The sequence below is a fragment of the Sciurus vulgaris genome (assembly GCF_902686455.1).
Source record: "Sciurus vulgaris genome assembly, chromosome: 16".
NCBI classification, from domain to species: domain Eukaryota; kingdom Metazoa; phylum Chordata; class Mammalia; order Rodentia; family Sciuridae; genus Sciurus; species Sciurus vulgaris.
In genome coordinates, this window is record NC_136477.1 from 26,898,117 (window position 1) to 26,920,981 (window position 22,865).

Here is a 22,865-nt window from a genome sequence, read left to right on the forward strand (position 1 = left end):
GCCACTGCTACACCTTTATATGCCCACAAGTGACGCACAGACACAAGGGCACACTCACATGCATGCACCATAAAGCTATCAGGCCTGGGCAGCAACTCCCTGCCTGGCCAATAGAAGGTTCTGACACCTTCTCAGTCTTACCCCAGGCTCTGCACATCACACCAGCATCCATATGGATTGGGAAAGAAGCATGGGCTGGGTTGTTGGCCTGTTCTCCGCATGTCTGACTTGCTCCTGTGTGTGCCCGCAACGGCGTTCTGACTGTTCTGGATGTGTGTCTACATTTCCAATGTGTGTCCCCGTTGCTCTCCCGGGTCTGTTTTGTTCCCAGCTAGCTACAGTCCCTGTCCCAGTGTTCTCCCAGAGCCCTTTGTTACCACCTCTGAGACCTAAACCCCAAAAGACCAGAACCACAGACCCGGGAGCCCTGAGTCCAGCTTTGTGTCAGCCCTGACTGACCCTAAGGGGCTGTGCAGCAGGTGCCCACCCACCCTCCCCAACCTCAAATTCCCCAGGTATGCAATAGGGGGTCATTGGGGCTCCTCCCTTGAGGGAGCCCCAAGCTTCCCCGTAACTCTGGGCTCAAGGCTGGAGGCTGCTCCTCAGCTTATACTCATGCCCTTGACCTCCCCTGCCCACAGACCCATGAGGACAGTTACTCTGAGGGTAGCACAGCAGATATGACCAACACTGCTGACCTCCTGGAACAGATCCCTGACCTGGGTGAGGACGTCAAGGATCCAGAAGACTGCTTCACTGAAGGTACTCCTCTGGGAAGCCCTTTGCCCCATCCTCAGCCCCACCCAGAGGGGACAGACAGGAGGACCAGCACTCTAGAGCCCAGGGCCACGTCACACCCACACCCTGACCTGGAACCACTCTCCCTCCCTATTCCTCTGTGATCCTGGGAGTTCCTCCATCTGCCAGCAACATGAGTCATGGCACATCTGCCCAGGGTGTGCAGGGCCAGGCATCTTCAGTGCAGCAGCACCAAGGACTGGTGACGCTGCCTTTGTGGTGTGTAGCCCAGCTCTATGCCCCACTGCAGGAGGGAGTGGACCTGACTTACCCTGGTGCCCTGGCACATAAGAGGCCCTTGGCAAATACTTAGGGCATGTGTGGCACGTAGCCATGTTAGTAATTGACATCCGTAATTTTCCTGAATTGGTAGTGTATTTGGAGGGCAGCTGGGGACAAAATGAGGGTTCTTCCTTTATGTGATGTGTCAGTAGAGTCTGTCACAGAAAGGTCTACCATTCCCCAAGTTCTGAAACTGAAAAGGTGGAGAAGGATTGGGGTCAGAGTACCCTAGGAGTTGCTGAACATTTCTCCAGGAGGAGGGTGTCCCAAATGAGCAGAGAATAAGCTGGAACTCATGCCAACTCCAGTCTTGCCCCTGCTCAGACCTACCAGGCTGTTCACCCACTCTGAATGCTTAGTCCATTCATCCTCTCTACAGAGTACCTGCTGAGTGTGTGGCCCCACAGGGAATACCCACAGCCCTCCCCCACCCAGGGGCCCACCCACCATGTCACCCTGATCCTTACCCCATCATTGCAACCTCTTTCTCTCCATCATTCTCTCAACTACACAGCCTTGCGCCATCAGTGATGGGCACTCACAGGCCCTGAACTGGGCCTATCTCTCACCCTCCCCCATAGGCTGTGTCCGGCGCTGTCCCTGCTGCTCAGTGGACACCACACAGTCCCCAGGGAAGATCTGGTGGCGACTGCGCAAGACCTGCTACCGCATCGTGGAGCACAGCTGGTTTGAGACATTCATCATCTTCATGATCCTGCTTAGCAGTGGAGCCCTGGTACTCTCCTGGGGATGCAGGGTTGAGGCAGGGAGGGCTGGAGGAGGAGGGGAGGGCAGGGAAAGGAGGTCTCCAGCTGGAAAGCCAGGTCAGAAACTGGGACAGAACCTCAGCTGAAAATGTGCTCCCCAGGCTCCTGGAGCAGAATGCTGCTCACAAATTCATAAGCCAGACCAGGAAGGGATTGCAGAGACCATGTGTCCAGCCCTCTTCCTAGTTCCACGAAAGAGAAATGGGTTGCCCCAGATCACCAGCCCCCCAACACTGGAGCTCTGGTGACTCACTTTCCTGCGTAGAGAGAGCATCAGGCATTCCATCCGGCCATTATAATAAAGTTAAAACCATCAGTTTTAATTTTATCAACAGTGGTAACAGTGGTAGCTCCACTCAGTTCATCTTCTATGGAGGCTAGGCTGTGTAGTTCACACATTTTCATTAATGTCCACAACAAATCTCTGTGACAACATTAAGTAATATGTCCAGATTCCCACCAGTCAGAGCCACAGATCTGGCATTTGAACCCAGGAAGTCAGATTCCACAGTCCTTTGTCTTGACCTTGCATTTGTTCAATAGATCTTTTCTATGCTCTCCTTGTATCTATCACAGTGAGCAATGGGGGAGCAACAGGAAAAGGAGACCTCAGCCCTGGCTTCAGGGGCTTCTACTCTAGTTGGGGAACACAGATTCAGCAAGTGTGAGATGCCAAAAATCAGCACACGAGAGAGATGAGCAGAGGGAACTGGAGCGATTAGGGAAGACTTCCTGGAGGCAGCAGATGGAGTGGACTGTGGAAGACAGGGAGATCTTTTGAGGCCAGGAGGAGTATTGAAACCCTGCAGAGATGCTCCATCTGGCTTTCAAGCACCCTGCTCTGATCTTTCAGGAGAGCCCTGGAGAGGTTTCTAGCAGGTACTAGTGAGCAGGGAGAAGGGTTTCAAAGAATGGACAAGTTCTGAACCAGGAGGAACAAGAACCTGTGTCATTGGGGAGGTGAGAGCTCTACAGATGAAGGACTAACAGGAAGTACAAAGAGTGGGACAAAGGGCACTTTAATCCGAATCTATATGTCTCCACTCCACCTCCTGTAGGGAGGCACTGTGGCTGTCCCATCTCAACCTCTGGTCCTACTACCGCCCCCCAACACTGCCCCTCCCTTATTTCAGAGTGGGCCTGGAGCCATGATTTGCAGTCTGCCTGCTGTTTTACCATTGGCAACCAGAGCCAAATCTCTGTGGGTTCCAGAGAAGGATGATTTGACAATATGTTAACAAGTTTTGTTTTTAAACAGCCACAAACAAGGGCAGCCAGAGCCATTTAGTCTGGGCTGTGGAGGAAAATCTCAGCCTGGCATAAGTGAGGAGGAGTTTTGGCAAGCATCTGGTGAATCTGATCAGGGGAGAGAGCCAAGCACTGTTGTTAAAAAACCATGTCAATGATATATTGGGAAAAAGAAGTGTTTTATTTAAAGTTTAAAAACTCATTTAACGGAAAGCAAACTATATCCCTTCCAAATTGCTGAGGGAAGTTTTTTAAAAAAGGAAAACAGATCTTACAACAACAAAAAAAAAAAAAAAAAAAAAAAAAAAAAAAAAAAAGAAAAAGAAAAAAAGCAAAAAAAAAGCATAAAATAGGAAAACAGAATAATATGGCAGAGGCAAGATCAAACATGTTCTAATAATAAATGTAATTGGATAAAATTCATATTTTAAAAGAAAAAGACTATGGAGTATAAACATATACACACCAGCTATGTGCTCTCGAATAACAAACCTGAAACAAAGGTGCCTCAGAAATATTAAACATAAAATAAAAGTTCTACAGGTTCAGTATCCCTTATCTGAAATACTTGGAGCCAGAAGTATTCCAGATTTTGAATATTTTTGGATTTGACAACATTTACAAAGACATTACCAGGTTAGCATCCCTAACCCAATATCTGAAATGTTCCCAAGCCCAAAACTTCAAAATTTATGTTAGCAATCAAAAGTTTTGGTAGTATTTTGGATTTTGCAATTTTTAAATAGGGATGTTCAGCCTGTATCAAGCAAATGCCAAAAATGACAACAAAAATCAGAGGTTTTGTTTGTTACTATTAAACATGGTTGAATTTAAGTTAAAAAGTTTGAGATGAGATAATGAAGGCCCAACCTACAATAAAAGTATAACTGTAATGAACAATGCTTAGGATGGCATAGCACTGAAATATGTAAAGCAAAAACTACTGGGGAAAAAACAGGAAAAAATGGCAAGTGCACTAGTACTGGGAGATTTTATCATACTCCTGTTAGTTTTTGACAAATCAAGTAGAAAGAACAACACAATGGTATACATATGTCTGTGTGTGTGTATATAAAATATATTAATTAACACCTAAATAGCATTATTTCCAGACATTGTTCTAAGCATTTTATAAACATCAACTCATTTAATTCTCACAATAAGCTTATAAGATAGGTATTATTGGGCTGGGGCTATAACTCAGTTAGTAGAGTGCTGGCCTCGCAAACACAAGGCCCTGGGTTCAATCCCCAGCAACCTGCTCCCCCTCACAAAAAAAAAAAAAAAAAGGTAGGTTACTATTACTAAGCCAATTTTACAGATAAGGAAACTGCTGGAAACACTAAAAATAGGGTTTGGGACTGTAGCTCAGTGGTAGAGCACTTGCCTAGATATGTGAGTCCCTGCCTGGGTTCAATTCCCAGCACCACACACAAAAAATAATAATAATAATAAATAGATTATAGATTAAAAACAAACACTTAAATGTAAAAGTCATTCTTCACCAGACCTTGGATAAAACAGAAAATACTTTGGTGCTAGGTTCATAAATGTTCAATAAATAAGTAGATGAATAAATAAGTAAAATAAAGAGAGTCATTTATGGACCAATGATGATGGTGTGCCGTAAATCAAAGATTATTATTCCACAAACTTTGTCTACATAAAAACTAGGAGAATAAGAAAAGAAAAATAGAGAAAGAGAAAAAACTAATGGGGCCACCTGGAATATAACATTGAGAATGCTGCATGTGGGATGCAGCCAAAGCTGTAATAAGAGGAAAATTCTTAAAAACTTTTATCATTAAATAAAAATAAAGTAAACAAGAAACATAACAAAATTAGAGAAATTAGATACATAACATAATAATCTTAAATCATGAGAAGTAATTAATGAGATAAACATAAGAATTACTGAATTAGAAAATAAAATTTCAAAGATGATTCCTTGAAAATTAAAATAATAAAAGAAACCACTAGCTAACCTAATCTCTCACATCACCAAAGGTGGATATTTTCACATTTCCAAGGAAGAAAATAGCTCCAATTCTACTTAAAATATTCCAGGGAGTTAAAAGAGATGGAAAGAATAACAATTATTTTATGAAAGCTAAAGAATGCTGATTTTTAAAATTTCAGTATACCACAAAGGAAGAAATAGACGAGTTTTCATACTTCATACTCTGTTCTTACAAATAGTAATGGAAAAATCTTGAAAAAAGACACATGCAGAAAGAATCCAGTAATATATTTTAAAGATTAAATATATCATAGTTATATTCTAAAATATTAGAATGGTGCATATTAGGAAATCTATTTATATGAATAGGACAAAGATTTTAAAAAACATACAATTATCTCAATGAATGCCTATTTCAAACTCTGATGAAAATACAAATAAAGCATACTTTTTTAATCTAGTGAAAAACTCTCAAATTAAATTCTATCATCATCATTAGTAGTAAAGCTCTTGAACATTTTCATTAAGGTTAAGAATACAAGAAGGATCGTTTAACTACTTTTTAGCTCTTGCTCATTATTTAATAATAGCCTTTAAGTACCTCAGTGTGATTAATCAAGAAAATTAAGCACACAGTGTAAAAATTGGAAAATGGAAGAATGTGAAGTCAATATAATCAGTTGAGCATAAAAGCAAGAATTAAAAATAATAGAAATTGGGGCTGAGGATGTAGCTTGGTGGTAGAGCATTTGCCCAGCATGTGTGAGGCCCAGGGTTCAATCCTCAATACCACAAAAATAAAAAGGAATTAAAAAGTCTAATAGAAATATATCATGTTTTGTGGATAATATGGTTACCTAGAATTGTAAAACTTTTCAAAAATGTCATATGGCTAGTTATAAAGTAACAAAGAATCATTACTGTTATTATTTTATACTAACAGAAACCATTTAGTCACAAATAATATTTCTGAAATATTTACCTGCCAGACACTGTAAGCATAAAATAACTGGCAATAAATATAATAAGAGCCAGGCGCAGTGATGCACAACTGTAATCCCAGCAACTCAGGAAGCTGAGGCAGGAGGAATCTCAAGTTCAAAGCCAGCCTCAGTGATTTAGCAAGGCCCTAAGCAACTTAGTGACCCTGTCTCTAAATAAAACATAAAAAGGGTTGGGAATGTGAGCCTCAGTGATTAAATGACCCTGGGTTCAATCCCTAGTTCTAAATATATATATGAAATATGTATATTAATATAAATATATAACATTATATATTAATATAAGCATATAATATATTATATATTAATATAAATATATTATATATTAATATAAATATATATAAAGAAAAATAAAAGAAGTACATGAATAAAGTATAAAACTTTGCTTAAAAGCATTTTAAAAAGCAAAAAGATTTCATACCCCAGTCTCAGGAAGACTCTGCATTAGTTCCTAAAGCATTTAATGGATTAAATGTAATAACAATAAATTTTAACGCTTCTTGAGTGAACTTGACAAAACATTGCTAAAGTTTACTTTTTTATATGTATTTTTTAGTCGTAGGTGGACACAATACCTATATTGTATCTGTATGTGGTGCTGAGGATCGAACCCAAGACCTCACGTGTGCTAGGCAAGTGTTCTACCGCTGAGCCACAACCTCCAGCCCCGCTAAAGTTTATCTTAAAAATTACAAAAGAGTTCCAAAGGAATTCATGTTAGTGAATTATTAATGCAGGAATAGATAGCATCAGAACCACATAGAGGAGCTTAGGGGTATAGCTCAGTGCACATCACTTGCCTAGCAGGCATGAGTTCCTGGGTTCCATCCCCAACATCACAAACAAAACAAAAACATGGAGAGAGAACTGAAGTAGATTTAACAAAGAAATGTAGCATATGATAAAACTGACTTCTAATCTGTAGGGTTTTTTTTTTTTTTTTTCAGTATTGAACCCAGGGGTGCTCCACTGCTGAGCCACACCCCCAACCCTTTTTTATTTTTTATTTTGAGACAGGGTCTCACTGAATTTTTGAGGTTGTCCTCGAACTTGAGATCCTCCTTCCTCAGCCTCCTAAGTCACTGGGATTATAGGTATGGGCCAATGCACCCTAGTCTAATCAATGGATTTTAAGTGGTTCATTTAATAAAGTGTTGAGAAAATTGTCAAATCACTTTTAAAATTTGTTAAAATAGGTATTTACTCTTTACTGAAGCATAATGATATTTAAAATTGGAATACCAAATAATGAAACCACAAAACTTTTGAAAAGGGGGGGAGGCGAGCACATGCATATAATCCCTGCATCTCAGGAGTCTGAGACAGGAAGATCCCAAATTTGAGACCAGCCTCAGCAACTTAGCCAGGCCATAAGCAACTTAGCAAGACCCTGCTCCAAAATAAAAAATAAGAAGGACTGGGTATGTGACTCAGTGGTGAAGCACCCATGGGTTCAATCTCTGATACCAAAAAAAAAAAGGAAAGAAAAATTATCTTTCTAGCCTTGGAATAATCAAGGGCTTCTTGGAACACCAAAGATTTTTACTAAGGAATGATAATAGAGTGAAACAGACATTATTACCTCATGTACATATATGACTGCATGACCGAAGGGTCCTATGATATGTATAATCAGAAAAATGAGAGATTACACTCCATTTATGTATGATCTATCAAAATGTATAAATGCATTCTACTGTCATGTACAACTAATTAGAACAAATAAAAAAACTTTAAAAAAATTATAGCAAATTATTTAACCATATTAAATACTATACTAATAAGCCATACTGACGTGGGCAAACAAAAGTAAACAAGATTCAAAGGCATACAACAAAGTAGGATGAAGTATAAAAACAGTTAATGTGCCCAAATGCACAGGACACTCAAACACAGACAAAGGATATGAACAGGCCATTCACAAAAGGAAAAATGTCAGCATTACTGGTAGTAAAAGAAATTAAAATGTAATGAAATACAGTTTTCATGCATTAGTCTGGGAAAAGCAAAAGGAGAAATAACACCTGTGTTGGTGAGCAGTGGGGGAGACAGCCACCTCAGTGCTCTGTAGATGGAGTGTAAATTACTGTCCTCTGGGAACTCAGTCCCCAATCTGTACCAAAAGCACACCTTCGCCCCCCCCCCCCCCCAAAATTCAAGATTTTTCCTATTCTAAATTCTAGAAATTTATCCTTGACAAATAATCTGTCACATTTTTCACCTCAGTTTATCCCACTAGGGATAAACTGGAAACAACTGAAATGTGCACCAACACAGATTTTAGCTAAATAAATAGTAGCATGTGCAAATATTAAAATGTGCAGTTCTTTTAAAAATTGATTAAGTATTATATAAAACATTCACATTATCAAGTGAATAAAGTTTCACCTAACAGATTATTTGTTGGAAGTAATTTCAAAGCAAACATGTAGTGTATCTTATAAAATAATAGTGTATCTTATAAAATTCTGTGTGCATTGTGTATGTGTGTGTGTGTACACATGCACACTTACACATCAATAGTGTCAAAAAGAGTATTCACCTAAATGTTAGCAGTGGTTACTTTAGGGTCATGAAATTGGAAATTGAAAATTTTTATAATTTTTATATTATTTAAATTTTACATTTTATTTCAGAATACATATATATGTATTCTGAAATTAAGATAAGTATGCACACATGTATTAAGATATACATAAGTATCTTAATTAACACATGCATATATGTGCCTGCTTTTTATCGTGAACAACTTTCAAAGTCCATTTGGGAACCCAAATTATACCATTGTGCTGTCTACATTGACCCATTTAGCCATATACACCCCTCAGCACTGCATCCCCGGGCATTGTGAACAGCACTGATCCGTGGATCTGTGTAGCACACAGAGGCCCTGTAGTCAGATGGGAGGGCCAGGAGTGACAGAAGGAGGCTGCTCCCCAGAGCCCTCAGTGACGCGTTCAGTTGCCTGGCTAGGGAGCCTCAGAGCGTGCTCTGGATGGAGAAGTAACTGGAGAGGAACAGGTATTTATTGGAAGGCTGGAGGTGGAAGAAGGCAGCGGGGATCTGTGGGAGCGCCCCTGTAGGCTCGGGAACTTGGGTGGCAGTAGGAATGAGGAAGTGGGGAAAGTCTAACCACGTCAGCATTCTGGAAACTTCGCCTCCTCAATTCTGAGGATAACAGGCGATTTGACTCCATCTAGTCCTATGCTTCCTTAACTTCACACCCAGGATCACTCTTACAAACATTTATTTAAAATTCTGCAGCAGACCAGCTCTCAGTGGGTTTTTTGTTTGTTGACATAAATTTATTGTAACAGGAAACTTAATCATTATTATAATTGGAGGCCAATATTACTCCCTATGAAAATTAGGGAGCTGTACAAAATAAATAGAATGAATACAAAACCAGTTGTACATTGTGTCTGGCAGAAAGCTGCAAAAGCTTTCCATGAGGAAATTGTTTCAGAAAGGTTAATCCTAAACACACACTAAACCAGAACTGACACTTGCTCCTTCGTTGTTCCCCTACCCACCACTGTAGGACACTAGAGTGGCCCAACCCCACCTTGGAGTGGAATCTAGTCCAGCATTGACAGGAAGAATGGCCCCCCACCTCCCCACACCCCGTTGGTCACCTCTGTCCCCGCCCACCTGGCAGCAGCAATTGTTAGCAATAGTGCCTCCTGCTGGCTGGAGTTGGCAGTGGTAAGGACACCATGCCCACCTGTCCTTACCCACAGGCCTTTGAGGATATCTATCTGGAGGAGCGAAAGACCATCAAGGTTCTGCTGGAGTACGCTGACAAGATGTTCACCTACGTGTTCGTGCTGGAGATGCTGCTCAAGTGGGTGGCCTACGGCTTCAAGAAGTACTTCACCAACGCCTGGTGCTGGCTGGACTTCCTCATTGTGGATGTGAGTGTGGCCACAGGTGGGGAACAGAGGAGGGGTGGCCCACTGCCCAGTGAGGGATGGAGGAACAGGGGCGGTAAGAGTCAGCAGCCGGAAGCGGAGGTGCTCAGCTGTGCTGTGGGGCAGGCAGAGGGGAAGGAGGCTATGAGTCTGAGAGACCCAGGCCCTGACCTCAGGGTCCCTGCCATTAAAAACCCCCATTTGAGCAGGAGCAGGAGAAGACCTAGGCCCCTGTTTCTTGGAGTGACCATTCACCAGCAGTTCAGGCAGGGGCACGAGCCAGGGAAGAATGGGGGGCTTGTTCTCTTGGGGTGGCCAAAGAGAGGGATGAGCAGACACGCCTGTACTGCAGCCCTCCCCACAGGGTCTGCGAGGTGGCTCAGGCCCACCAGCCAGCCAGCAGTGCAGGGCCTCCATGCCCACAACAGGGGATGAGGAGAGGCCATCATGGAGGCTCTGGCTCCAGTAGCAGAGACCCCTGGGGAGGAGGAGATGGGGTGGAGTCACCCATGAGGAGGAAGGTTAAGGGTGGCTACCTGGATGGCCCTGTAGCTGCGAGGGCTTGCCTGTCTATGAGGTTGACCTGTCTTCTGAGCACCTAGTTGGAGCACCTAATCTGAGCAGAGGAAGGGGGAGCCCCTACCCTGTAGCTTCCCTGGCCCCCAGACACTTGTCAGAATGATTGACAGGGCCCCTGAGCAAGGTCCAAGCTCAGCCTATGGAAGAGCCCTGTCTGCTCTCACAGAGGGTGGGGGCAAATGACTCAGAAGGATCAGTGTGGGTGCCATAGAGCAGAGTGGGGTCAGGATTTGCAGACTGCAAAGGTCTTTCCAGAAGGTGCCAGGGCTGCCCGTGAGTGACTCCTGGGCTTGGCACTGGGATCTTCAGAGAAGCCCCGACTTTCTGTGGTTACAGAAGCGACTGAGGCTGTGCTCAGTCCCCACACACCACTCAGCCCTAGTAGTGGAACCTGACCAGGCAGAGCCAACCAAACCTGTGTGGGAGGCTTTGGCGGGGGAGGCTCTGTGGGCTGGAGAATATGCACAGACACAAGCCCAGGTGCTGGTGCCTCCAGTCCCAGCCTCTTTCTATCGCCTCAAGAGGCCAAGAGGATGCGGGTGCAAGGTTGAGTGATGCTGGCGGGTCAGGAGCAGAGTTGCAGAAGCCCTGAGCAGCCTGGTCCAACCCTCAGAGCCCTGCAAGTTGAAGGAGAGGGCCCCTGGGAAAGCGCGGGGACCCTGAGGCTGCGTGCCAGCTGTTCCTGCAGCTTCTTTGGAAGTTGGGCCTGCTGAGGAGCTCCCCCGAAGCAGGCTGAGAGTGTCTGCAAAGACTTCTGGGAAAGTCCACCCCCAAGCCACAGGCCACCCACCACTGCCACTGCCACCATGGGGAACTCAGAGCTGAGGCAGGGTGGGTAAAGGGAGCTGACAGGACTTTCTGGTTCAGGCCCAAGACAGGAGAATGGGCCCAGGAGCAGGCACCTGAGGTGACAGCAGGGTGGGACCTTACCTGTAGTAGGGAAGAGGAAGTAAATGCTAAAATCTGGCTGGCATTCTTTTTTCCTTTCTTTTACGGGCACCAGGAATTGAACCCAGGGTGCTTTATCACTGAGCTACATCCCCAGTTTTTTGTATTATTTATTTATTTATTTATTTATTTATTTATTTGGGGGGGGGTACTGGGAATCGAACCCAGGGCCTTGTGCTTACAAGGCAAGCACTCTACCGACTGAGCTATCTCCCCAGCCCCTGTATTTTTTATTTTGAGACAAAGTCTCATTAAGTTGCTTAGGGCCTCACTAAATTGCTGATTTGGAGCCTCAAACTTGTGACCCTCCTGCCTCAGCCTCACAAGTTGCTGGACTTACAGGAGGAGTGTACCACCATGCTGGCTGGAATCTGGCTTTCTTGACACTGGCCATGCTACCCAGGAAAGGTGGTCTCAGGGTCAGAGTCCCAGGAAGGACGTTTCCAGGACCCATTCATGCACATTGTCAGTAAATGCTGTTTGAGCATCTACTACGTACAAATACTCTGTGAGCTCTGGGGATCTCAGGGAATAAAACAGTCAAAAACTCCTGCCCACCTGGAGGCAGGTGACAACAAACAATAAGCAGAAGAAATAAGTCTGTTTCACTTCATGTCAGAAGGTGATATGTAGCATGGAAGAAAAGGAAGAAGGGGAAAGAAGATTAAGAGTGCCCAGACCAGGGGCAGGTGGGAAGGGAAGGTGCAGGTCACCATGTTAAATCCTCTGGCAGGAATGGACCCACAGAGGCAATATTTGAGCAAATTTTAAAGAAGTTGAGGTTAGCCAGGAAGATGTCTTGCAGAATGTTCCAAGCAGAGATTGGAATAGCAGTGCAAAGGCCCTGTGGCAAGAGAATGCCTGGCATATTTGAGGAACTGCCAGGAGGCTAGAGTGGCTGGAGCAGAGGGAAGGGAGGAGATGAGGGGGGACAAATAGGGGAGGGGACAGAAACAGCCTTTGAAAAAACATGGACTTATATTTAAAATGAAATGTGGAGGCCTTGGCGGGCTTTGAACAGAAGAGTGACACGGACCAGCTTTCATTCTTAAAGTGTCGCTCTGTCCTGGGAGCAGGGGAGGGGGACCACAGGTGGGAGCAAGGAGAAGAGTCAGAGGATCTGGCAGTCACCCAGGGGGAGATGATGTGGCCTGGTCAGGAGGGCGTCAGTGGACGTGGTGAGAAATGTTTCGAGGTCTGGAGTATTCTGAAGGCCGGCCAACAGGAAATCCTGAGGGGTTAGACACAGGGCGTCAGAACCTGAGAGGAGGTAGGGATGACGCCAGGGCTTGTGGCCTGGGCAGCTGGAAGGTTGAGGTTGTCACCATCTGAGATGGGGAGGCTAGGGATGGAGCAGGCGGAGCAAGCTTTGGAAAGCACAAAGGTGACCAGATGGCGTTTAGAAAGAGGACAGGCAGACTGGCCAGGCTGGGTGCTCTGGAGGCCCCACCCTCGGAAGGAGGTCCCTGAGAGATGTCTCTCCAGGAGCAAGGACCCACAGGCAGCATCCTCAAGGGGTGAGTGGAGGTAGCAAAAACCTGACCCCGGGGTCTTCTTCCTCCAAGCCCTTTCTGCCAGCCCCTGCCACCTGGTACTTCAAGCCTGGGAGGAGACTGTGGGACTCAGGTCCCTTGTCTAGGGTCGCCTACCACACCAGGCTCCCCTGAGCACCAGGGTGGAGTTAATGGTGCCTGCAGAGGAGGCCAGACAAGAGCCATTTCCAGCCCATGACCTCAGGCAGCAGTGAAGTAGGAAGGGAGTGAAGGACCCCGGAGCTTTAGAGGGATAAAATCCCCATGGTGGGCGTGCCCTGCCAGGGCAGAGGGAGCAGAGTACTAAGGTTCCCGTTGCCACCAAGTCCCCACCTGCACTTGGCTCTTTGAAGATGCTGGCAAGTTGCAAAGTCCAGCTTTGGGGAAGTGCCCCCAGGCTGACTAGCTGCTCACACTCAACCCAGGACTGCCCTTTCTTCTCCACAAGAGGCTTCTTAGAATTTGGCTTGAAGGAAAGCTTATGGGGATCCAAAACCTAGGCTTTGTGTCCCTGCTCTGCCCCAGCAGTGGGGTGGCTTTGGAACTCAGTTTTCTCACTTGTAGAATAGGGGTGACCACGTCCAACAGCATGCAACTAGGGGCAACTCAGAGGCAATTCAGGGCAACTCAGAGCATGCATGTGGAGTGCAAATAGCGAGCTCTTAGAAGGGTCTAAAGCCAAGACGCCCTCGGGTCTCCCCAAGCCTCTCGGGCTCCAGAAAACCTGGCCAGTCTGAAGTGGGCCCAAGCCCTGCCTCTGTCTCTGGAGCCACCCCCATCCTTCCCCTCCACTTTCCTCCACAGGTCTCACTGGTCAGCCTGGTGGCCAACACCCTGGGCTTTTCCGAGATGGGCCCCATCAAGTCACTGCGGACATTGCGTGCACTCCGCCCACTGAGAGCCCTGTCACGATTTGAGGGCATGAGGGTAAGAGGAGCTGCTGCCTTCCTACCAGGCAGCGGGAGGCAGTCACACTGAGGGACCTGCAGACTCAGCTAGGGAACGAGCTGAAGCTAGGACAGTGGCCTCCGTGACTTGGCAGGAGCATGATCCAGAAATTCCAGGATAGGTATAGCTGAGTCTGGGGGGTATCCAGAGGACAGAGAGCTAAGAGAGACCACCCTCCAGGTCTCTTGCCTGCAGTCTTGTGGGGTCCAGTGAGGGCCAGGGTCACGGAAAAAGGGAGAGGAGGCAAGAGTTCACTGGGGCTCAGAAGCCTTGGTGACACTACAGCCCCACTGGCTCCCAGGGCCCCTCCACTTCTGCTGTGCTTCAGGGTCCCATGTGTGTGTGCCCACTGCATGTGGCCTGCATCCCCTGCCTCCTGGCAGACTCAGGCAGGGGTGAGAGAAGGTGGCATGAAGTGTGCTGCATTCTCATATCAGGTGCCAGTTTGCAGAGTGCAAGAGTCACATGCGTGTTAATGCCTTTGCACTGGGACCCTGGTGCAGCTCCCGATGCATTTTTGGTAATCACACATGACCAAAGAATGTGAGCCTATAAGGCAAATGAACATAAGCTACGATACATAGCAAGAAAACAAATGTGTGTATTGGCGTGTGCATTTTTTTAAACAAAATATACACAATTTGGGGTAACTTCAGAAGACACTTCCGCTGTCTCACGGATCCGGCAGGCGCATGGCACAGCTTGCCATGTGGTTGGTGGCTTTGAACCTTGCCCACATCCCCCATTCCTGGGGAAACATATCACATACCCATTCACAAGTGAATAATCGGACCAGAGTTAAATTTCTCTTTGGAAGCAAGGACATTTGATTCCAGAGGGACACAGGGAGGTGGTAGATGCCAGGAGTGCCTCTGGTGTAGCCACTGGTCTCAGAAACCAGCCAAGGACAAACTTCCAGGGCTCCCCAGGAAGCTTGGTGCCCTTCAGAGCTGCATTGGGGCTCATCGTCTCTGCAGCGTTTCCAACCTGGCTTCTGGACCTTTGGCGCCACACCCTAGAACCCCACACCAGCTTCACCTCCAGTCTGTATAGCGCACATCTTCCTGGCTCATGGTCAGCTGAGGACTTGGTCCCTGAGTGGGGTGGGGTATCCCAGATAAACCTGCCAGGGAGTCCGCTCCTGGGTGCTGTGAGCCTGAGGGCTCCCTGGGGTCAGGCTGCCCCTCAGTGGGGAGCGAGGGGCTCAGAGAGTACCCGTGCCACCTGCCCTCCAGCACTGCTCTTACCAAAACTTGGAGAACTATCACAGACCCCTCCAGACACATCACATGGGAGTGCCCTGGGTAGACTTCAGGGAAAAACACCCCTCCATCCCAGTAGCAGCAACTCTAAAATATACTAAAAATTTAGCTTAGAGTGGGATTCCTCGGAGGCCTAATGTCTTGGGAACATGTTCGTAGAGGTCCTTTCCATCAGATTGCTGGCATCCTCAACTCCCAGAGACCCTGATCATGAGTGGGAGCAAGGTAGGACCAAAGAGAAAGATATGTATTCTGGAGTTGCATCAGACTTTAGGGTGCAAAGGAAAAGTGGGTTCTCTCTCACTGCCCTTACTTCCCACCAAGGCTCCTAACCATGGAGATGGTCTCTCCCATGACTGTAGGATTTGCACCCCCATCCCACAGCCACCTGTAGCCAGGGAGTTCAGTCAGTGAGAAGCCTTGGAAAGGGCATATGTTCCAGGCACCCCCAAGAACTGAGTCTCCTCTCTGTCCCCTTGAGGTGGTGGTCAATGCCCTGGTGGGCGCCATCCCATCCATCATGAATGTCCTCCTGGTCTGCCTCATCTTCTGGCTCATCTTCAGCATCATGGGAGTGAACCTCTTCGCAGGGAAGTTTGGAAGGTGCATCAATCAGACGGAGGGAGACCTGCCTTTGAACTACACTATCGTGAACAACAAGAGCGAGTGTGAGTCCTTCAACGTGACAGGCGAATTGTACTGGACGAAGGTGAAAGTCAACTTTGACAACGTGGGGGCCGGGTACCTGGCCCTTCTGCAGGTGGTAAGTCCTGGAAAAAGGAACTTCTTTCAAACAACACAGGCTTTTACCCCTGAGCGTGGGAGTGGAGGTGGTGGGACCCCACTGGATCCTTACCATATGGTCACCGGGTCCAGAAGGAGCTAATGATTTTCCAGGGCCTTGGCTCCTTGGCAGGTCACAGATTTTCAGTTCTAGAGTAGAGGTCACATTCTCCAAGATGTAGGGCATGGGGGTCAGGTCAGCACTAACTCCCCAGCCAATCATCTAGCTAAACATAAAAGACCACAGGCTCCCCCAGATACTGAACTATTTGCAAAATTGTGATTCTGACCACCTCTTTTAAAAAAGGTAGTGACACCTCTTGAATTGTTTAAAAGAATATGTTTGCTTTCGTCTTCGATGTGTGAGATGTGTGATGTTTAAACAGAGTCCTTCTAGAGTTTCCATTGATTTTTTGAATACAGTAGCTTCAGTGACTATTACATACCCCATAAATTAACCTGCCCTTAACTCTGACAACAGGAATGCAAACAGAATCACAGTGTCTTGCTACCCAGTCATAAGTCCAGACACCTGTTGCCAGTCCCCAAAGTAGAGGAAAACTCAGCAGAGTATCACCTGCAAACTTTGTGCATCCACTCACACCTTCATGCATCCCATAAGTTCCACTAGTAGCCCAGAAAGACTCCTCTGTCACGGCTGGTGGAGGAGGATGGGATTAGAGCCCAACCCTGAGAGTTGTCCATCTTTGTGACTGTTTTTCCAAATGTCAGAACTTTGGAAGGAAAACCCCTTTGTAGACTGATAACTGCTCACCTTTGCAACCAGAACCATTCTGTGGCTGGGAAGAATTCAGTCACAAGCACCTCATAACCTTGGGAAGTCCCCGACAGTTTCCAAAACACTTCCCAGCCTCTCTTTATAGGTGAGGGCTCATGGCATAGAGAGATGGCATAGATTGCCCATCTGCCCTGCTGTATTAGTCAGCTTTCTGTTAATTCAACAAATACCTGAAATAATGGACTTATAGGCCCTCTTTACCTTTGGGACTGTGGCAAGGCAGCCCATCATGGCAGAGCTATGTGGTGGAGCAAGCTGCACACCACATGGGCAGGAAGCAAAAGAAAGGAAAAGGGGCTGAAGTTCTATCAGCCCTGCCAAGGGCACGCCCCCAGTGACCTGAAAGTCTCCTACTAGGCCCCACCTCTTAATTATCCCACCACCCCCCAATTGCACCTTGCTGGGGTCTGAGCCTTTAACATGTGACCTGTGGAGGCCTTCTAGACCCAAACTTTAGCACCTGCCTCTCTCAGGAGGACTCTTGGACACAGTAAGTTTGTGTAACTGAGCTTATGCCATGAAAGGGGCTCAGACAGGAGATTTTGCCAAGAACACAAGTGAGATCCTCTGGGCAGTTTGTCATGTCTCTTGGGTTCTTTCTGAATCTTCATAGCAGCCCAGCATGGGGCCAACCATTTACCACACTGGGACTCCCATCTCCATCATTCAGCCTCCCTTGCTGTAGTGTGCTGGGGCCAGCTGTGGCAGTTCCCAAGCGCTGATTGGTACATTTGCAGAAATTTTGCAAGCTGGTGGTTAAACACAGCCATTATAAAAAATTAAATTTTGGACTGGGGATATAGCTCAGTTGGTAGAGTGCTTGCCTTACAAGTACAAGGCCCTGGGTTCAATCCCCAGCACTGAAAAAAAAAAAAAAAAAAAAAAGGAAAGAGAAAAAGAAACTAAAAAATTAAATTTTATAAACATATAATTAACTAAATGATGTTAAAACAAAGATAATACTCAAATCTCAGTACTCAGTACTACTTTGTATTATCATCTGTGCTGTTGAAATTATTTTCATTTCTTATATCTAACCAGTAGGAAATGCTGTAATGCTGTTCTGTGCATCTCTTCCTGACTTTGTGTTCAGTAACATTTTGGCAACTTGAACTCAGCCATGGTGAGATTTGTATCAGAGAAATAGGCAAATACAACAGCGAGGAACTTCTTTCTGAAATTCATTTGTTAGCCTTTTACCAACACACCACTGGCAAAAGGACCCCCTTAAGTACGAGGCAAGGTTGGGATTCTCCAGGAACTTCTGCATGGTTCTCTAAGGTGCCTGAACAGGGCCGCACTGAACCTTAAACTGAGATGGAGTTCAAAGCCCACCTCTCCATCCCTCACACCCACCCTAGGAACTCTGGGTTGTGTTAGAATCTGAACTGTGCTCATCTGAAGGACACACCCTTGGCTCAGTCATGAGGCTTATGTCACACTACATGGCTTCCTTGGAGTGTCTGTTCAGCTGCTTCCCCACACCCCTAACCCTAAAAAAGATCTTTCCCTGGTCTTCCCAGTCATTTGGACACTACTGAACAGGTGATGGGGGCTTGCTTGCTTCTTATAGGAGAAGACTGGCCTTATTTGTCCAGACAAGGGCCCTACCTAACTCAAGCAAGATGTGAAATTAAATGATTTTCTTAATCTTCTCTTTTTCTTCTAGGCAACATTTAAGGGCTGGATGGACATTATGTATGCGGCTGTGGATTCCAGAGGGGTAGGTTGTCACACTGGCCTCTCCCACCAAATGAGGCACCTAAGGCTCCAGCTTGCTTAGCTACCAGGGAATCTATGTCCACATCTAAAAGCCCAGGGTAAGATCTGCAAGGACCAGATCTGGTGTGTCAACCTGGGCTTCAGCTTCCCTGGAATGCCCTGGCCTGGCCCTGAGGCAAAGCTGGGTAATCTCTCAAGAAGTCCCCAAAACTCAATACAGTATACTCAGATCTGACCCCAGCAGAATGGGCTGGAAGCAACAGAGATGAAAATGAAGTTTCTTCTTTGTCCTTGTGCCCCACCCAATCACACTGACGGTTCATTAAAGAGAGGCTCAGATATACTCCAACCTCCCATTGGCCCACAGACTGAAGCCACATGCCGACACGATGCCAGCCCCAAGCCCTGCACTCCTGCTATCCTGCCTGGACCATTCACCCTCCTCACCTCTGTCCTACCCACCTCTGTCCCCACTCTACTCACAGACACAGGCACACACACACACCTGCACTGGCGATCTTCCTCTGCAAAAACCCCAACCCCAGAATGGCTCTCTGCCACAGCCCCTGCCTGCCTATTCCCCAGGGCCCAGCCTGTCTGACCTCCCTGTCTGATTTCTCCCCCTTAGTATGAAGAGCAGCCCCAGTGGGAGTACAATCTCTACATGTACATCTACTTTGTCGTCTTCATCATCTTTGGGTCTTTCTTCACCCTGAACCTCTTCATCGGTGTTATCATTGACAACTTTAACCAGCAGAAGAAAAAGATACGTAGAGCACTGGCTCCCCCCAGGGCTGGGCAGGGAGGGCAGGGTGCCAGGGACGGAGCAGCCTTCTGGCTCCAGGGCCCATCTAGCCTCCCCTGTTAAAGATGGTCCTTTTCCTTCTCCTGTTGGAATCAGGTAAGGGGGACGTCCATGAATATAGTATGCCTCAGCCTGTAAGAATGTAACAAGAGCTTTGGTGAGAGGCCTGCCCTAGTCTACCTGAGAGACGAGGCTCCTGGGAGAAGCTGGGGTGAGAGCTGGGACTATTCACCTGGTCCATGCTTAGGGGTCCTACCTGGAGAAATGCAGATGCTCAAGGTCTTTCCTGGAACTCCATCAGAGGGGCCGTGATTGGGTTGCAGGTCAACCAGCTGGGCAGAGAGAATCCCAGGGCAGACTGAACTGACAAAGGGGAAAGGTCATAGGGGGCATTGGATTTGCAGCTCAGAAAGCCAACAAATACTCAAGGTGAATGAGAACAGGGATCCTGGAAAAGCAGGTTTGGGGAAGAATCTCTGGTGCAGGTTAGAGACATACTTTCTGCACCATGAGAGGAAATGAGGAAGTGGCAGACCCTAGCACCCTCATCAAGGAAGCAAGACCCCTCTGCCCTCCATGCTGGGCCTCTGAGAACCCCAAAATGAGGCTGGTGCCTGTCTCTCTGCACTTAGGGGGCCAGGACATCTTCATGACAGAGGAACAGAAGAAGTACTACAATGCCATGAAGAAGCTGGGCTCCAAGAAGCCCCAGAAGCCCATCCCACGGCCTCTGGTGAGCCAGGTTTCTTAGCAGAGTGGGGAGGGTCTTCTGGGGGGAACCCTGGCACCCCTGCCCCAGCCACATAGCAAACCATCAGGGTCTCCTCATCATCTTCAACCCAGCTGAGAGGTACTCCCACACAGACATCTGTGTGTGTCTCAGCCCCACACAGGTGCTGGCAGAGGCACAAGAAGGCTGTGGCAGCCAGGCCACGCTACATGTTCACAGGAACACATATGCTTCTCTTTAGTCCCCTCCTAACACTAAGGGGGTACAGGTTTTCCCCAGGGAGAGCAGGTAGCTTTTGCAGCTCCACCTCCATTCATGGCCTCATCCTGGGAACCCCCTGAACAGTCAGGGAGCTGTATTTCAGTCCCCTGATGAATGGAACCAGGAGGGGGTGCTGGGTTCTCTGCTAGGCTGACTCTCTTGGCCCCGTCCAAGTCATTCCCTGAAAAAGTTGGGGATGAGTGGAAAGAAATACTCAGAATAATTAGGTGATGTAACCTAAGTCACTATCTAATGAGTGGCAAACCCAGTTCTTAAATCTCATTCATCACTTTCATCTGATTCTTTCCTGTTCACCATGCTTTATCCTAGGTTCGTTGGGTGTGTATGTTTATGTTTAATAATTATAATATTATTTCTCCCCCCAAATAATCTGGGCTGATTTATAATTAAAGGTGCAGATAAATACAGAATACTTTTATTTGGCAGAATAAATAAAATCAAGCCCATAAAAAGAGTAGAGTATATTTATTTGAGGTCTCATACAGTTATTAGGATTGAAGTTTTAAGTTGACCTTCAGACTGTGGGAACAAAGAGAAGCACAATGAACAGCATGCTAAGGAAATTCAGGATGGGATAAATCTCTCCCTGAAGACCCATCAGGGGAGACCTCCTGGAGGAGGGAGCCTCAGGGCTGGGCTTTCCTCAAGGCCCAGGGAGTATTTAGACAGGAGAACCAGCTGTTTCCCTCTCTGAAACTTTCTCCTCAGCACTCATCATGGTGGCATGGTGGGGGCTTTGGCCTCACCAGAGAGTGGAGTAGGAGGATGAGTGGTCTGGGTGAGGGGCAGCAATGGCAGTCGTGTGCCAGCCTGTCTGGGGAGCTTATCCCACTTCCTCCTCCTTTCAGAACAAGTACCAGGGCTTCATATTCGACATTGTGACCAAGCAGGCCTTTGATGTCACCATCATGTTTCTCATCTGCTTGAACATGGTGACCATGATGGTGGAAACAGATGACCAAAGCCCTGAGAAGGTCAACATCTTGGCCAAGATCAACCTGCTCTTCGTGGCCATCTTTACAGGCGAGTGTATTTTCAAGATGGCTGCCCTGCGCCACTACTACTTCACCAACAGCTGGAACATCTTTGACTTCGTGGTTGTCATCCTCTCCATTGTGGGTAGGTATGCAAGTCAGCTGGACAGAGAAGCCCTCCCCAGGTCAGGTCTCACCTCCAGCCCTTTGGTGTCTCCTTAATGCCAACACTAGGCACCTTCCTCCTTTTTTCTCTGTAATCTTCACCTCTTGGTGCACACACAGACACACAGACACACACACACACAAACTCTTTCTCTCCCTCACTCCCTCTCTCCCTCTCTCTCTTTCTCTCTCTCTCTCTCTCTCTCTCTCTCACACACACACACACACACACACACACACACATGCACACATGCAAACTCACACACCCCTTCAGAGAGAACTTGTCTGGAAGGGCCCACTTAAATCAAAGGATCCAAGATGGCAGAAAACTCAGTATTCTCTCTGATCCCACCCTCCAGGGCACCCTGAATATATTCTCTGGTTGCCCAGAAAGCTTCAAGGATAAGTCTAGAAGAGGGAGTGGGGCACTGTGGTGGTTCTTCTGACCTCCAAAGGAAAGCCCCCACCTTAGGTTGAAGGAGGAAGAGACTTGTGTAGGGTGAGGTGAGTTCCCCAGGGATGGGAGGTAGGTGGCCTGCTAGGGTAAAAGTAATACGTGGTGGGCTGGGGATATAGCTCAGTTGGTAGAGTGCCTGCCTCGCAAGCACAAGGCCCTGGGTTCAATCCCCAGCACCGCAAAGAAAAAAAAAAGTAATACGTGGAAATGGAGAATTCTGGAGTCCACCAAGATGTGTGCCAGCTTCCTTCAGACATTACCTGCTTCATGCAACTCACCTTGTAGAGTCAGCTCTGAGGGAGGAACATCATACAACTAGAGAACAGCACAGATAGAATCTTCGGTGTGTCTGTTTGGCCTCAGATCCCAAGTGCTTTATATAATAGCTTTATTGAGATATAATTCATGTACCATAAAATTCACAGAAAGTTAATTTAAAACTCAGTTGATAGTATACAATTAGTGTGTTTTAATATCACCACGCATCACTTAACAATGGGGACGTGTCCTGAGAAATGTGTCATTAGTCAATTTCGTCACTGAGTGAACATCAGAATGTACTTAATACAAACTGAGATGGCTATGACATCACTAGACAATAGAATCTTATAGAACCACTGTCACATATGTGGTCCTGTCATTGACTGAAATGTTATGTGGTGCATGAATGGATATTCACAGGGTTGTGCAACTATTACCACTAATTTTAGAATATTTTCCTCAGCCCCAAGAGAAACTACCCACTTAGTAGCTCTCCATTTCACCTCTCCCTCCACTCCTGGCAATCACTAATCTATAATTCAGAGGGAGTACCAAACTTTTCCTAAGTGGCTGTGTCATTTTACATTCCCACTGTCAGCATATAAGGATTCCCATTATTCCACCTCCTCTCAGATATGTGTGATTGTGTTT

General features: G+C 46.6%; 1 protein-coding gene across 2 annotated transcripts in view; it reads left to right on the forward strand.

The window, feature by feature from the left end:
- The window catches only part of SCN5A (sodium voltage-gated channel alpha subunit 5), a 97,649-nt gene that overhangs the window by 69,501 nt on the left and 5,283 nt on the right, over positions 1-22,865 (forward strand). For both annotated transcript variants that reach the window (XM_079115608.1, XM_079115609.1), the window contains exons 19-27: positions 642-762; positions 1,662-1,816; positions 9,797-9,970; positions 13,831-13,953; positions 15,718-15,999; positions 18,488-18,541; positions 19,169-19,310; positions 19,978-20,078; positions 21,206-21,476. In XM_079115608.1, coding sequence (XP_078971734.1) covers positions 642-762; positions 1,662-1,816; positions 9,797-9,970; positions 13,831-13,953; positions 15,718-15,999; positions 18,488-18,541; positions 19,169-19,310; positions 19,978-20,078; positions 21,206-21,476 — 1,423 coding nt within the window. The remainder of the gene's footprint in view (positions 1-641; positions 763-1,661; positions 1,817-9,796; positions 9,971-13,830; positions 13,954-15,717; positions 16,000-18,487; positions 18,542-19,168; positions 19,311-19,977; positions 20,079-21,205; positions 21,477-22,865) is intronic.